Source organism: Lampris incognitus, chromosome 9 (genome assembly GCF_029633865.1).
Source record: "Lampris incognitus isolate fLamInc1 chromosome 9, fLamInc1.hap2, whole genome shotgun sequence".
In the NCBI taxonomy this organism is placed as follows: domain Eukaryota; kingdom Metazoa; phylum Chordata; class Actinopteri; order Lampriformes; family Lampridae; genus Lampris; species Lampris incognitus.
Genome location: NC_079219.1, coordinates 3,316,441 through 3,333,020, shown reverse-complemented (window position 1 = coordinate 3,333,020; position 16,580 = coordinate 3,316,441). Strand labels below are relative to the sequence as shown.

The 16,580-nt window shown below is 44.2% G+C and overlaps 2 protein-coding genes across 3 annotated transcripts; one reads left to right on the top strand and one right to left on the bottom strand.

Annotated features, from left to right (window-relative positions):
• The first annotated feature begins 977 nt into the window (after positions 1-977).
• On the top strand, positions 978-7,673 carry mecr (mitochondrial trans-2-enoyl-CoA reductase). Of its 2 annotated transcripts, none has more exons than XM_056285828.1 (10): positions 978-1,189; positions 3,374-3,471; positions 3,561-3,692; positions 3,798-3,941; positions 5,839-5,941; positions 6,236-6,338; positions 6,868-6,941; positions 7,033-7,093; positions 7,182-7,254; positions 7,365-7,673. In XM_056285828.1, exons 1-10 carry the CDS (start codon positions 1,071-1,073, stop codon positions 7,526-7,528), a joined length of 1,071 nt encoding a protein of 356 aa, XP_056141803.1. In that variant the 5' UTR covers positions 978-1,070; the 3' UTR covers positions 7,529-7,673. The 2 variants fall into 2 exon arrangements, with proteins under 2 accessions (XP_056141803.1, XP_056141802.1); XM_056285827.1 differs by having other exon boundaries at positions 3,795-3,941.
• Positions 7,674-7,690: 17 nt separating this feature from the next.
• Positions 7,691-14,435, bottom strand: smpdl3b (sphingomyelin phosphodiesterase acid like 3B). Its single transcript, XM_056285826.1, has 8 exons — positions 14,344-14,435; positions 13,891-14,104; positions 12,088-12,185; positions 11,849-11,992; positions 11,567-11,736; positions 10,563-10,743; positions 10,167-10,300; positions 7,691-9,967 (listed from the first exon to the last, which is right to left on the bottom strand). Exons 1-8 carry the CDS (start codon positions 14,405-14,407, stop codon positions 9,608-9,610), a joined length of 1,365 nt encoding a protein of 454 aa, XP_056141801.1. The 5' UTR covers positions 14,408-14,435; the 3' UTR covers positions 7,691-9,607.
• Between the last annotated feature and the right edge of the window lie 2,145 nt (positions 14,436-16,580).

Here is a 16,580-nt window from a genome sequence, read left to right as displayed (position 1 = left end):
GTTTAATCCTGAAGAGTTTGCATTCTGGTTAATTTCTTATTACAGCTTTTTAAATTCAGCAGAGTCTGAAGATATATGCTTAGATCTTTGTTTAAATGTTACGCAAGATGGTGACGTCCTCAAAAATGTCATTTTATGAATATAGAATTTGGCTAAAATGATGAGCAAGTTAATGACATATTGTTCATTGCTGGGGAGATTAGGATTGTTGACTATCAATAACAAATCATGTTTGGGTTTTTTTAGTGAAATGTCCTCGTCAAAATATGTTTTAAGATCCAACTGGAAGTCAGCCCAATCAGTCACATGTACACATGGGGGGGGGGCACATGTTCTAGAGTTTCCACCTTATGATTACAAAAAGAACACGTGTCTTCTATATTAGGAATACACCTGCAAACGATGGAGTTGACGGGGTAATACCTATGTGTGACCTTAAACACGAATTCCTTGATTTTGTTGGGTATGTGGAGTTAGAAAACAACGAGACAGGAGACGTGAGAGTAGACGTAGTCGAGGTAGTTTACTAGCTCCAACTTAGCATGTCATACATTCGACAACGACACTGAACTGTGAACCGGAAGCGGAAGTGCATCCCCTTAGGTGAATGTCTCCCGTTATATAGATGTGGGTCACCACAGGTAACGCACATTTGCAGGGGAGTGTAAATACGGTGTTGCCATGTTCTAGACCTTGGTCTGTCCGTTTACATCTAACAGGTGGTGTTGTTCTTGGAGGGAACGAGACTCTGGTGAAGCTGCTACTGAGTCTTTTCGGTCAGAGATGGAAACACCGTCGACGGTAACGTTGTAACTGGTCGAAGTAACGGCGTCGCGTTGTCACGTCGCCATTTGCGCCTTGAGCGCGTCCGCCTTGAGCGACAGCGTGTTTACACTCCGAGCCGCCAGAGGCGCTGTTCCACGCAATGCCTCGCTTGACGTCGCGGGGTCATGGGTCAACCGGTGTCCAATATGGCCGCCCCCGATGCCCACGGACGGCCGTTGCCGTACGCTCGTTTCCAGCGTTAACGTTTATGTGTGTGCGATCCGAGCTGCTGGGAATCGCTTGAAATGGCGCTTGTTCGTGCCGCGTGTCTGCATACGAAAGTGGCGCGCGGGGCCGGACTTCCGGCGAAGGCGCGCGCGGGACTTGTGTACAGAAAGCACGGGGACCCTGCACAAGTCGTCCAGTAAGAATCTCTCCGCTTGTATCAGCGCCGACTTAAGACTTAAGACCGCTTTTATCCGTCAGTACCTCGTATGCATGCGAGGTACTGACATATGAACAATAATAATAATTATAAATATCCAAAACAGGAAGTGCGTTGTGAACGAGCACTACCACGCGGACCTAAACGTCACGAGCGCACCCGGCACGGACAGTGAGCGAGAAGGGTCAAAAGGTCATTTTAGGGGAGGTCTTCAGTGTGCAGGCTGTTGAGGAGCCTCACAGCTGAGGAGTGCAACCACTGCATATTGGGGTGGAGGCAGCACGGACGCTCCGGCACCTCCTGCCAGAGGGTGGGAGGGTGAAGTGCATGTGGGGGGGTGGGGGTCCTTGACGGTGCTGAGTGTTCTCTCACCTGGTCCCAAAATGAAGGAACCAACTGCTGCCTTCAAGGCATGCCCAAAAGCTTTCCCTCCTGGCCACTGTTAACCGTGCACGGTTCTTAGGCAAGGCTTTAATATGAATAATCAAACACAGTTGATGTTGACTATTAGTATCGTGCCACAACTTCATTGAACACCATCATTACTAACGGGCCGCCTTTGATGATAATATATCTGATGTGTCAGTGTTAATATACTTTGTACTTTGATTATCTTATCGTGATCGAAGGCACACGTAACACACAACTCCCTCCTCGTGACATGCACTCTTGCTCATGATATGATTAGTGTTTGACGCAAACGTACTACTGTGATGTGATTACTATGTACCAAAGTACTGCTACTTCCTGTTGTAGTATGACTACATTGTAGCAAGCAAATGTACCACCATTGCAACTTCATATAGTATAGTTTCCACCGACACCCTGCTGGTTAACAGTACCGGTGGCGGTCGTTGGTAACCCGGGCCTCGACCGATCCGGTATGTAAGTCTTATTTATGATCCGCATATTTGATTTGGCAAAGATTTTACGCCGGATGCCCTTCCTGACGCAACCCTCCCCATTTGTCCGGGCTTGGGACCGGCACTCAGGATGCACTGGCTTGTGCATCCTCAGTGGCTGGGTTTGCAACTTCATATAGTACTGTTATAGATTGTCAGGAATCAGGAACACTTTATTTGTTATTTTATTTCATGTACTTGCGCACATGAAATGAAACGAAATATTGTTTATTATTATTATCGGTTACTGTCGTAATAAACGATATTTCGTTTCATTTCATGTAAGCAAGTACATGAAATGTACTTGAAATGAAATGACATGAATGAAATGAAATCTACTACTACTTTCGGCTGCTGCCGTTAGGGGCCGCCCCAGCGGATCATCCGTTTCCATCTCTGCATCTTCCTCTGTCACGTCAGCCACCTGCATGTCCTCCCTCACCACATCCATAAACCTCCTCTTTGGCCTTCCTCTTCACCTCTTCCCTGCCAGCTCCATATTCAGCACCCTTCTCCCAATATACCCAGCATCTCTCCTCCACACATGTCCAAACCATCTCAGTCATGCTTCTCTACATGAGTGAAATGAAATGAAAACTTGAAATGAAATGACATGTTTATTATTATTGTTTATAATTAATGGCGACAGGCATGGGCTCAAGTCCATGAATACTGCGATGGCATCCAGCACTTTACCTGTGCCCCCATCCATAGGGTTAGTGGTTGTGTCAGGAAGGGCATCCGATGTGAAATTCTGCCAAAATCATTATGCGGCTCGACAAAACCGCCATCGGTGCTGTGCCCTCGCAGGGTACCGATGGAAACTATCAAATCCGCTGTGGCGACCCCTTGGGAAACGGAACAAGCCGAAGGAAGATGATTCTCATTTATTATTACAATATAGCTAGCAAATATTCTATTATTACTTGATGTAGAAAATGCACTAGTACCTCTGTGATATTACTGTTTAGCAAATGCACTACAATGACTTAATGTAGTAGTACTATGATCTGAGTACTATACAGCAAATGTATTACTACTGCTACTTCATATAGTACTACTACGATAGGATTATTATGTAGCGCTCTATGATGCCAGTTGGCAACACTTGAATTTATCTGCTAGGCTCATTGCTGACTCTGTTGAAAAGCATCTGCTCAATGAGTAAATGTAAATATCACCTTGCACTTTGCATTTCGGACTTTGAATTTCCCAGAATAATGTCACTAATGATAAAAATTGTTCAATACCTGGTTGCCAGGTTAGAGGATATGGTCTTACCCTCCATAGGTTCAAAGGATGTTCTGGTCGAAATCCTCGCAGCCCCAATCAATCCATCAGACATCAACATGATTCAAGGTATTATTGCACATAAAACTCTAGTTACTGGACTTTCCTTTTAGACTAAACGTACAAGGTCACTTGATGTGTCATTGTAACTTCCCCAGGCACCTACGCTATCCTCCCTGACCTACCAGCCGTAGGGGGCAACGAGGGGGTGGCCAAAGTCGTAGAGGTGGGCAGCCAGGTGCAGTCACTTAAAACAGGAGACTGGGTCATCCCAAGAGATGCTGGACTTGGTAAATTATTTAGAATATGTGCTATTCTACTTAAATGAGTCTTGAGTGTCAGTTTTGCATCTCTCATAACCAGATGTGATGTGCGCTGTACCTCTGTGTAAGCAGGGATGTGGCGGACTGTAGCAGTGTTCTCTGAGAAAGATTTGATCTCTGTACCGAATGACATTCCCCTGTTGTCCGCTGCTTCACTGGGTGTGAACCCCTGCACAGCCTTCAGGATGCTCAATGACTTTGAAGACCTCAAGCCAGGTAGGCAGCCATTACCTGCAATTGTTGATTAAACACTATTTCCTACTTCGCAACATCCATCCATCCATCCATTATCCAAGCCGCTTATCCGAAGTCGGGTCACGGGATGCTGGATACTTCACAACATTGGACCCCAAAAAGTCTAAGGAGTAGACGTACTGATGTACAGACCTCAGAGGGTTGTTTCTGTGATAGTTTAATTCCTACTCCATTACTTGATCCCCTAATAGCTTTGTAAATTTGTCAATTTACAGGTTGTCAATTTAATGTCATTATAACTCATTAGTCAGAAACTTCATAGTAACCTCATGTTAAGGACTTGATAATATACAATTAAAAACACGAAATAAAGTTATTTTGGAAAATAACTTTGTTTTGAACTAGTAAATACTGATTTATTTGTTCCTTAAGAAATTTCAATTACATATTAGCAAATGGATTCTTTAAATCAAAATGTAGTTATAATCCTAAATTGCTCAGTAATAGACAAGCCTTTACCAGTCTGTTCTCAGGAGGCCATACAGTAAAATGACATAAAGGCTTCATTATTTTGTCTGAATATCGTCAAACACTTAAAGCTACCCAGATAGCAAAATTGCTGTGGGCCAGACCTGTACCACACCGACACTTTCATCCGGCCCACGTACCGCGTGGAATGATGGCACTTGGGCGGTCCGCTCCTGTTTGCCAGATCTGGGCCAGAACCAACCTATAGCGATGCCACATATTTGCCAAAGGTGGCCCATATTTGTTTTGTGATATTTAGGCCATGTTCACCATTTACCACACGGGCCACTTCAGGGTCAATCCAGATCACATGTTGCCCAGAGCACCGCATCTTTGCCAAAAAAAGGCCCCTATTTGATTTGGCATATTTGGGCCATATTTGCTATTATACGTGTGGGCCACTTCAGGCTCACATCCATTTTGTCAGGGCCAGAAGAAGGCCGTCAGTGCCGCATCACTGCCTGAAGTGGCCCACATCCGGATGCTGTCTGGGTAAACATTGGTTTATTTGTTTATAGGTGAGTTTGCTGTTTTCTTATTGACAAATAAAGCAGAAGTGACCAATTACATTATACTATAATGATACTAATCTATCAGTCTTTCCTGTTCCTTTTAAGAATGTATTCAGAATAAGGAACAAGGAACTTCTTATAAACCATTGAGCAGTTTAACATTAGAAATGCTTCTGATTCAGTCTATTGAGTTGAAACAAGTGAAGTTTATTTGCTCTTGCGTTTTAACACAAACAAATATGGAATTACTAGTAAAGATCGTGTTATTTGTAAGTTTAATGTTAGATAATTCTTTAATCCAATACTTTCAGCAAGCTGGCGGCGCAGTGGTTAGCGCGGTCGCTTCACAGCAAGAAGGTCCTGGGCTTGAGCCCCGGGGTAGTCCAACCTTAGGGGTCATCCTGGGTCGTCCTCTGTGTGGAGTTTGCATGTTTCTCCCCGTGTCTGCGTGGGTTTCCTCCGGGGGCTCCAGTTTCCTCCCACAGTCCAAAGACATGTAGGTCAGGTGACTCAGCCATACTAAATTGTCCCCAGGTATGAATGTGTGTGTGTGTGTGTGTGTGTATGTCGGCCCTGTGTGATGGTCTGGCGGCCTGTCCAGGGTGTCTCCCCACCTGCCGCTCAATGACTGCTGGGATAGGCTCCAGCATCCCTGCGACTGTGAGAGCAGGATAAGCGGTTCGGATAATGGATGGACTTTCGGCAAGCTGTGGTGCTCACAACAGAACCAAAGAGGGGCACAGAAAAATGCATGCATGGAAATTTGTACAATGGCTGTGTGAAGTAATGTCATGCTTTCAAGTAGTGAACAACATGCGTTGGTTTGCCTTTTTCTTTTCTTTTGATTTTTGGTTTGCCTTTATTTTTGGTCATTTCAGGTGACTCGGTGATCCAGAATGCAGCTAACAGTGGGGTCGGCCAGGCTGTAATACAGATTGCTGCTTCAAGAGGAATAAATACCATCAATGTTGTCCGAGACAGGTGAACCGAGTCACACCACTCCAGCTCTTGTGAAGGCATTGTTTTTTTGTAGCGGCATTGTGTTTTTCTGTTGCTCAGGGCCTAGATTTGACAGTTTACCTTTCACCCCAGCTGCATGAAGTCTTCCAGTTAGAAGCGGTTTTGGGTCCCTGGGCTGAGGTTATCAGCCGGTTGCTGAAACTAAATTAGTAGTAATCGAAGGTCTGTTGCCAGAGGGCGACAGAGAGTGACTGTGTTTGCTTGTCAGAATTTATGAGTGCGGTGAACTTTCTCATCGTCGCTCCTCTCTCACAGGCCGGAGTTCACACAGCTCAGCGATAGGCTGAAGGCCATGGGAGCCAGTCATGTGATCAAAGAGACGACACTGAGGCAGCCTGAAATGAAGGAGCTGTTCAAGGTCAAGACGGGCCCAAGCTCACAGCTTTAAAGCTGAAAATCCACGATTTTCCCAATCTGTCCCTCCCTCTTACAGTGAGAACTGCAAAAAAGGTGTGTCAGCCATTGTAACTTGTGTGCTGGCAGCTCAGCAGTTAACAGTTCCGACCCTTGTGAAAACGGCATCCTTGAACCAAAGCATTGGCAATCAAATTTCTTACAAACCGTATTAAACTATATGGGAACATTGTTCCACGTAATATTGATTACAGAAGCATTGCTAGGTTGTCATCCCATTTCAATCCTTTTTCTTGTTTGAGTAGGAACGTATTTACTACTACACCAGGGTTCATCCTACCTGGTGAAAAGTTCACCCGTGGTAAAGATGCCAGTTAGTATTACATGACCTGACTCCTTGATCCAAATTGATAAAGTAGTAATTAATGGAGAAAAATCCTGAATTTCAGCTTTAAAGATTTTAATAGACGGTTTCCCTAATGCATGATTACACACTGGGTGTTGCTGTGGTTATTTCTTTTTTTTTTCTAAAGACCTGTCCGAGGCCTAAACTGGCACTGAATGGAGTTGGGGGCAAGAGTGCCACAGAACTCCTCCGTCACCTAGAGTGAGTTTTGGGCATGTTGAATAGTCAGCCTGGAAAGGATTTGAAGTTTTAAAGTGGATCAAATAAGTAACATGTTTCTTGTTGTGTTTAGGATTGGAAGGACAATGGTAACGTATGGAGGAATGGCTAAACAGCCAGTTACTGTTCCTGTGGTAAGACCAAACTTACTTATATCGCGTTTTCTACAGACTTATTTTGCTGCATTTTACCCCAGCTAAAAAATGCCATCACTCTTTCCAGAGTTCTCTCATCTTCAAGGATGTTAAAGTGCGTGGCTTTTGGGTCACACAGTGGAAGAGAGATCACGCACACAGTGAGTCTGTCAATACTGTTGGGGGGATTTCCCTCAAAAAAAAAGTGTAATAAATGTGCATATCCATATCAATAATTTGATCTTTTACCAAATGACATTGTTTGCCATAGATGAGGGGGCCTTCAGAGGCATGGTGGATGAACTGTGCACCTTAATCCGGCAGGCAAAGCTGACAGCCCCCGCCTGTAGTGAGGTGAACCTCCGTGACTACCGTCAGGCTCTGGAAGCGGCCATGCAACCTTTCATTTCAGCCAAACAGGTCCTGGTCATGTGACCCTAGCACACGGGGTCCATTCAACCAGTGACTGCACTGTCACAATAGTGACATGTGAACAGGGTGTAGCCCAAGGACTGCCCTGTCGTCGCTAGAAGTAAGATGCTCAAGTACAATAAAATGGCATGGCTGTGAAACAAATGACTCAAAGTCCATCATGGGTTCATGTCAAGTTTATTTGTGTAGCCCTGAATTCCAGTTCCAGTGTCAGAGGGAATTATCTGCTGCAAATGATACATTCAGTTGTGCTTACTTTACAAGACGTGATCAATGTTCCTACATGATATGGACATTAAGCACATTTTAAACCATTGATAAGCCTTTTTATTGTTACGGTAAAACACTGGCATTTATAGCTTGATGATAGCCCGTCATTAAATAATGACAAACTATGATTCTTATACATGGCAAGACATTGAATTTATAATACTGAACACTTTTGAAATATCGAACTGTAAATCAGATGTCCAACCGTTTTTATTATTTCCCAGCAGCTCAAGTGAAACTGCTAGAAAATATTGAATCCAATGATTGTTTCCCTGCTTGTAAGTTACATTAACGTGGCTGTAGACAACTTTTCACCCTCCCACCCCAGCCTTTCTGAGTGTTTTTAAAAATTTTTTTTATTGTTTGCTGTCGCAAAGACTACCGGATCGCTTTCCATTTATTAGCAGCCTGGCTACTGTCCAAAGCAAGAAACAACTGTAAGGATCACATCTGGACTAGAATCCCCAATCTCAGTACTATGATAAAGGCAGAGTAAAACATCCGGTAGTATTAATAAGTAGGAAGGTTGTGTTACTTCCTGATCCAGTAGAAAGAATGCCAACTGAAGGTCGGTTTGGAACCCTCTCAAGTCCCGGGTTTTGTATCGCACTCTGTTTCCCCGTCAAGGTCTGTTTCCTCCTAGCCAGAGTTCCATACAACCCCGGAATGCTTATTAGCCTCAACCTAACCCAAACCTTAACCTAATCGTAACCGATAGGTAACCTGTTTCCATGTGAACGCTTTCGTCTGGCTAGGGGGAAACAGATGTCGATGAGGAAAAAGTTCGATACAACACCGTCGAGTGAATGCCTACCACGGGTCACTGTTGTTTTACCTCTGTTTCTATCACTCTCCCTCTACGCCTTCTTTGCCGCCTCTATCAACAGGGTTCTTTTTCTCTTGCCGGGTAGTTTCCACTGTCACTTCGCCCAGATAGCACACATTTGGGCCTAAGCTGGGGCACTTTTGGTACTTACAGCTCAGTTACGGCACTGGCAACTGTTGTGTGGGCCAGACGTGGCCCAAAAGTCATAAGCCAGGCTTGACTTGGGTTACGGCAAGTGTTGTGTGGGCCAGACATGGCCCAAATGTAATGAACCGGGCATGACTTGGGTTACAGCACATACTATGTGGACCAGATGTGGCCCAAGTGTGGCTGAGTTGAGGCAGCCACACTCACCCTGAGTCAACGCCGTCATTCAAGGCCAAATGTGGGCCGTGAGATAACTGCAGATGTTGGCCATATTTGGGCCAAAGATTCTTTGCTGTCTGGGCGGTTGTTCCACCATCCGCCATTTCTGCTGCTGATAGCTGCTGGGGAAAACAAAAGTGCTATCCTCTTCCTGCTTTGGTTGCACGGTGGTTGACGCGCTTCCTTCGTGGCATAAATCTAGCCTTCATTTTCCCGCGAGATCGTACCCGGTGGCAGACAGATTTGCATAATGAAAGCAAGGCTTGGAGGGAACCAATAAACGCCGATGGTGTGTCATTATTCAGTAGCCATTACGCTGCAATCAACATTTAGTTCATAATGATAAGTTGAACCAAAAAAGTTGTCTACTGCCGCTTTAATGTGTGTCTAACTTTTAACAGCGTGCCATGTAACTGAAAACTTCCAATTCGCTACAAAATCAAGAAAAGATAATCACCATTAAGCATACTGTAGATTTTGGACAAATGTAATTTTGAAAGGATCATGTCACCTTTTACAATATTGAATGGTCTGCCTGGATCTTTTGCTGCACTAGGTTGTCACTGGTTGAACATTCAAAGCCTCATGTTATCAGTTCCTGTCATCACAGATTAGTATTATCAGTTAGCAATGACCAGACTTATTGCCACAGAGAGGATTGGCACCAAGAAACCGTTAATAGAGGCTGCCCCTTCTTTCACCAGACAGTGCTCATATCTATCAAAATTTACCTCTCTAGCTGCACACACGTGGTCAATACGGCAATCGCGATTGCACTTTGTCAGGTCATAGCTGACAGAGTTCAACTCGTAGTACTTCTGTAGGTAGCAGTCGTTATTAGCCATGCGCTCCAGAACCTGGTGCATGGAGGCTGGGGAGGCATCGGGTACCCTGAAGCTTTCTGTAAGCCGGTACTCCTTCTCCCAACGTGCACCAGCTAAATTGGCATGGGTCAGGTTCAGATAGTAGGTCACCATGTCCTGGGTGTGTTTGAAACAGGGCGTATTGTTTACTATATTAAGTACAATCTGTACGAGTCTTTTCACATCCTTTTTTTTCTCTCAAAAACAGAAACAATGCAGGTTTCTTAAACTGAAGGTTTCTTTCTCCAGAAGTAAATGATATTCTATCCTGGGAATGAAATTCAGATTAAGATGTATGCCAAGTGTCTTGACTTACTTTGACCAAGAGTGTTTGGGTGTCATATTCGAAGACGCGGATCCCAGGGTTGTTGGCTCCATCTACGACTTTAGGAAGTGAGGTTTTCCACGGCGTAACCCCAGGGCTCAAGAACATGGTGCTGATAGGAGAGCCTGCAGTATTGGAAAAATGACCAACGATCAGTAGTGGAAGCTTCCAGTAATTAGTGTTATCATCATTATCGCTCACAACAACAGCTGGACCCTGATGCAAAAGTTGATATAATTTTAAGATGTCAAACTTCGTTTGCATGGCATCTTTCATAAGCAAGTTTCTACAGTTTCAAAGACAGAAGGGTAAAGATTAATCTAAAAATCAGTCAGTAAATATGATAGATACTAATGCAAATCAGTAGTGATAAATAAATGATTTTACCATCAGGGTGATAAAACATGCGGAAGCTGTCGGTGTGCTGATGACCAAAGAACTGTCCGATGATAACTGCGTGATGTTTCTCAATCAGGTGCAAGTATCGCTCGTTGAAGTTGGGCCTGAACCAAGACTTACCCCTCCTCTTCTCAAAGAACCCCGGAGGAACGTGGCCAATGACAAACACCTAAAAGACGTGGAAAATATGACACTAGCAAAGAAGAGATCACAGAGTAATGTTAGAAACTGTTGGAAGGGCATTTGAAGTTTCCCCACGGTAGTCTAAAATTCTCTCAGCCCCCCCTCCCCTCTTTTTTTTCGCCCCAGTTGTACCTGGCCAATTATCCCACTTTTCCAAGCCTTCCCAGTCACTGCTCCATCCCCTCTGCTGATCCGGGGAGGGCTGCAGACTACCACATGCCAGATAGCAAAATTGCTGTGGCCCAGACCCGTCCCACACCCGACACTTTCATCCGGCCCACATACCATGTGGAATGATGGCACTTGGGCGGTCCGCTCCTGTTTGCCAGATCTGGGCCAGAACCAAGCCATAGCAGTGTTGCATGTGCCACATATTTGCCAAAAGTGGCCATATTTGTTTTGTGATATTTGGGCCATATTCACCATTTACCACACGGGCCACTTCAGGGTCACATCCAGATCACATGTTCCTGGGAGCACCACATCTTTGCCAAAAAAGGCCCACATTTGATTTGGCATATTGGCCATATTTGCGATGATACATGTGGACCACTCCTGGCTCACATCCATTTTGTCAGGGCCAGACGAAGGCCGTCAGTGCTGCATCATTGCCTGAGGTGGCCCACATCCGGATGCTATCTGGGGAGGCAACACGGGGATTCGAAACGGGATCCCCGTGTTGGTGGGCATTGGAATAGCCCGCCACACTACTCGGGTGCCCCCGGCTAATTTTTTTTTGTTTTTTTTTTTTGGAGTTGATTATTTCATCGCTGTGTGAGGGAAAAGCAACGACGGGCCTTTTGTTTTACCTTCTCGTTGTTTTTGGCTGCTTCCATGAGAATCTGATCCGCCCAGCGAAACTGGTCAGCGGGGTCGTCCATGTTCTCCGTCTGGTTGTTCTGGTCGTAGTAGAGGTTGGTGTTGAGGACCAACATCCGAAAGCCTGTTCGGTTGAGCAGCTTTTCAGTGTAGTATCCGCCTACGGGGAAACATCGAATAAAAAAAGAGGACAAATCTGACTCGTGCTCGAAAAACTCTGCTGATGTGGACAGCCGATGGTCACAGCGTCGCGCACAAGAGACTCTGGCCACCTTTTTTAAAGCTGTTTTGAGACTCTGGTTCCAGCCATTCTTGCCACATCTGTGATATCTTGTCATACATGTTGTTCTTAGCCGCTGGCATCTGACTCTTGGGATGGTAGTCATGGTTGCCTAAGGCCGAGTACACTTTAGTGCCTGGAAGATGACGATAGGGAGAGGTTAGGCCACCTGTAAGAGTGTATCGCCGTGTATTTTCTCAGTACATTTTGAGAGGATTTCATTACACTGACTTGGAAAGACGTGCTTTATGGCGCGGGTGAGGTTGCTGATAATTCGGAGTACTTCCTCCTCGTCCAGATTCTCATTTGGTACATGTGGGGTGTCATCTCTGAAAAGTAGGATGGTTTTGCCCCTATTCCACTACATGGTAACGGCTCAACTCGACTCGCCTCTGTGTCGTTTTCCATTACCGTAACGGTACCCCCCCAGTGTTGCTGGTCGTCATAGCGACGCCTGGTTTTCAATTTTATTTTTTTTAAAGAACTTTATTAACAAAAGCGTACAGAAGTAGTGTAACCGGTTAATTTGTTGCCCGGTGCGGGATTCGATACGCGCTGTACTGCACCACAAGGCGACGTCACTAACCGCTCGGCTAAAGGGTCAGACCCGTTAGCTAGGGGCTAACGTGTCTTATTACTAGTCCACACTAGTATACAACAATGTCAATCAACAATAGTCACATTATCAAACGTATACAACATTATCACATGTATTATCATAAACATTAACATAAATACGCCAGGGGGGTTGTATAAAGTAAAACAAATAAATTGCATACTTAACTGAATACTTTGTAAATCATAAAGTGCTTATAAGTTTTTACAGCTTTTTTGTTTTCCCTATCAGGTGGTTTTCAATTTCAAACTGCACGAACTCCGCTTCGACCGCGTCGGTATTTAACAATGCCGGGAGGCAGCCCAGGCGCGCATTGATGACGCGGTGACGCAACGTGACGCAAAGTGACGCGTTTCTCTGACCGATCGGAGGTCCGCTTTGATTTTGGTACCCGCTCCTCAACAAAGGCGCTACCGGAAAAGCGGTAATAGTTACCAAACCGCGGGGTACTCTCCGGTAATGGAAAACGAAAAAAGGACGAGTCGGACTGAGCCGGTACCGTGTAGTGGAAAAAGGGGCATTTTGAGAATCGCCTAGCGAATTCGGGGGACAACGCAACCACGGGACCTGCCGCGGCCGGGAAGCGAACCCGCGTCGCCCGCACCGCAGGACACCTCGCTAACCGCTCAGCTACAGCAGTGGTTCTCAACCTTGTTGGGGTCCTGGAGCCCGTGCGTATTTTTGATCTACCCTGAGGACCCCTCCACCTGATCTTGGGGGAGGGGGGTTGCAATTTGATAGAAACAGTAGAAACTGCATTTTAAATTGCATTATAGCATTTATTCACTCTTTGGGGCAAAAATAAGAGCTTTCAGTTGTAACTTAGATATAGTTAACAAAACAGAATTCTTATGCAGTAACTTTCAGATATATGTAACAAAACAGAATATGTATTCAGTAACTTTCAGATATATGTAACAAAACAGAATATGTATTCAGTAACTTTCAGATATATGTAACAAAACAGAATATGTATTCAGTAACTTTCAGATAGATGTAACAACAGAATTTTTATGCAGTAACTTTTAACAACGCAAACGGGAGCGAGATCTCTTATTAAAATACAATAAATTACACTTGTGAAACAGATGTAATTAGAGAAAAAAGTCCTGTTACCCTTTATAGTTTAGGTAGATAAAGGTCTGTCACATTTGAGTAAAACAATCCTATTTCTATAAATGTCATAGGATCGTTTCTTTAAAGATATTTTATTTTCACGGACCCCTTGCAATTACACCACGGACCACTAGGGGTCCGCGGACCCCCGGTTGAGAAACACTGGACTACAGGGTCAGAACCGCCAACCACTTCTCCATGCACGTTGCACTATAAACGCCTCATAAAAGGGCACGTCAGAGGTATAAAGCTACCCGCAAATGACCAGCTACGGAACCAATATTGCGTTAGAAGACTGATACCCGGTCCACACGATGAAATCCGGATCGGGCAGCACAGCCTTCATTGCATACACCGTGGAGTTGATGAGGTGCCATGGGGCGTCGCAGACATAGTCTCCAAAAACTCCCGCGTTGGTCGCAGAGCGTCCTCCGCTCGAATCACACACGCGCGCGGGGTTATCCGCGAGTTTGTAGCTTGGGTCCCAGTGCAGATCGGTGATGTGCCAAAATTCTCCTGGTGGGAACCAACAAATCAATCAATCAATCAATCAATCAATCAATCAAACGTGCAAATGACATTAGTATGAAAGTTCATACAGAACACGCACGGCTGCAGAACGGCTGTGCACGTGCAGAAATAGTCTTCTTATTATGGCGCCGCAGCACAATATAACTTAATAAAAAGTTAATAATAATCATTAATAATTTTTTTTTTAAAAAAAGGACACCCCCCCGCCCGCCCCCCCCCCTCACCGGACAACGCGAGGACTCCTCCAAATTGGAAAAGCAGACCTAAGAGGCACGGAGGACTCCTCATTGTGCAGGTGTGCGACTCGCTTATGAAAGCGAAGTTGCGACACACGTCCCTTTACGATGAGACGCGCCGGCGGACGGGCTTCCGTTGTGTATAGCGCCCCGCGCAGGCCGGAAAAGCAACGGCAACATAAAAAAAAATTTTTTTTTATTATTGAACATTGTTCATATTCATGTATAGATTCTTGAAGAAAGTTTTTTATAAAACAAACGTGGCGAATATACATTCCATCCAAAAATACCAGAGGTAGAAAAACCCGGTCCAGAAAGTAAAAACCCTAACCGTGTCTTTACTCCACCCATGTTCTAAAACCATCAGATTGCGCCGACTAGTTTCCCAAATCAGCTGGTTTAATACATGGATGGAGTAAAGACACGGTTAGGATTTTTACTTTCTGGACCGGGTTTTTCCACCTCTGAAAAATACCAGAGGTGTATCCAAAGTGCCAAAGGGAACAGTATGTAAACATTTCTATACAGTATGTCAGGAAGTGCATAGAGGTTGAATGTCACATGACAAATATATGGTAATGTATTATGCAAATAAGGGCACAAACGATAATAAATTAAATACATGACATACACTAATTGAAAATAATAACACATAGTCCATCCTACAAGGGGGCATTAATAAGGATGTCAGTCTTCTGATTCAGTGGGGAAATGCCTCAACACCTCATAAACCTTCAGAGGTCGAATGGCAAAAGTGACTGTAACTGTAAACCGTAATGACAGAAGGTATTGAAGGCGAGTTTTCGTGTGTGTTTTGCTCTGTGCTGGGGAGATAAACCACGATTAGAAACGAATAGTTGATTTCGTTTTAACTCCGTGGTGTGACACAGTTCATTGTAGGAGGTGCTGTATATACACTGAGCACAATAGGTAAGGAAGTTTGTGTTTGGTAGATTATTTCTCTGTTGTACCAATGCTTCTGGGCAATAAATCTTACACCTTTGGAAAGCCTGTTTATTTCCCTTTTTGGGGCCACATTTGTGGGGAACATGCATCTGTGGGATGAGCAGCAGAGCTGAGTATGAGGGCTGCGCCCATGGGACATTTGCAGAGGTGGAAAAACCCGGTCCAGAAAGTAAAAATCCTAACCGTGTCTTTACTCCATCCATGTATTAAACCAGCTGATTTGGGAAACGTCGGCGCAATCTGATGGTTTAGAACATGGGTGGAGTAAAGACACGGTTAGGGTTTTTACTTTCTGGACTGGGTTTTTACACCTCTGCGAAATTTGCCAAATCTCCTCTTCCACTGCCAAGCAGCTCATTTTGCTGCTGCTGCTGTTGACTCTTGTTTTGAGCGTCCACGTGGCGTGCTGCTTGTGTTCTGGCTCGACGTTCACAAATGGACAAAGCAAAGGATTTTGTCCTTACCGAATTGGATTTCTAGAGACAGTATAACATTTGGCATGGTTTTGCAAAACAAAAACGATGAACTCTGTTGTAATGCAATCCTCTGCTTAGCCAAATTCTTTATTCATAAAAATAGATACTTTAAGTCGTCCCCCAAATTTGTTGTTTTTTCTTAAATGAATTTAGATTATACTTGAAATTTTTAAAACCAACGACCGATACAAAAGCTCTGAAGGTTTATGAGGTGTTGAGACATTTCCCCGCTGAATCAGAAGGCTGACATCCTTATTAATCCCCCCTTGTAGGATGGACTATGTGTTATTATTTTCAATTAGTGTATGTCGTGCATTTTAATTTATTATTGTTTGTACCCTTATTTGCATAATACATCACCGTACATTTGTCATGTGACATTCAACCTCTATGCACTCCCTGATATACTGTATAGAAATGTTTACATACTGTTCCCTTTGGCACTTTGGATGTGTCTATGTGTTTTTGGATGGAATGTATATTTGCCATGTTTGTTTTATAAGGAACCTTCTTCAAGAATCTGTACATGAATATGAACAATGTTCAATGAAAATATATTATATATATATATAAAAAATAAGTTTTGAGCTTCCGGTGCCACAGGTGCTGCCAATCTGATATAAGATTTATTGCCAAGAAGCATTGTTACAACAAAGACATCATGTACCCAAAACACACATTTCCTTACTTTTTCTGCTAAGTTTAGTTAGTTTTATATTTATTTGCATATTCGGACTTTGAGCCTCAGTAGCTCATAGCCGAAGACTCCAAATACATGAGCAA

Bases quoted from the DNA above. Each gene is read 5' to 3' on its own strand.
- smpdl3b (XM_056285826.1), bottom strand. From the start codon at position 14,407: ATGAGGAGTCCTCCGTGCCTCTTAGGTCTGCTTTTCCAATTTGGAGGA. The intron at 10,744-11,566 runs GTAAAACAAAAG...CACGTCTTTTAG, and splicing joins CAGCCAAAAACAACGAGAAG to GTGTTTGTCATTGGCCACGT. The intron at 9,968-10,166 runs GTAAGTCAAGAC...AAACACACCCAG, and splicing joins CCCAAACACTCTTGGTCAAA to GACATGGTGACCTACTATCT.
- mecr (XM_056285827.1), top strand. From the start codon at position 1,071: ATGGCGCTTGTTCGTGCCGCGTGTCTGCATACGAAAGTGGCGCGCGGG. The intron at 1,190-3,373 runs GTAAGAATCTCT...CCTGGTTGCCAG, and splicing joins GACCCTGCACAAGTCGTCCA to GTTAGAGGATATGGTCTTAC. The intron at 7,255-7,364 runs GTGAGTCTGTCA...TGTTTGCCATAG, and splicing joins GAAGAGAGATCACGCACACA to ATGAGGGGGCCTTCAGAGGC.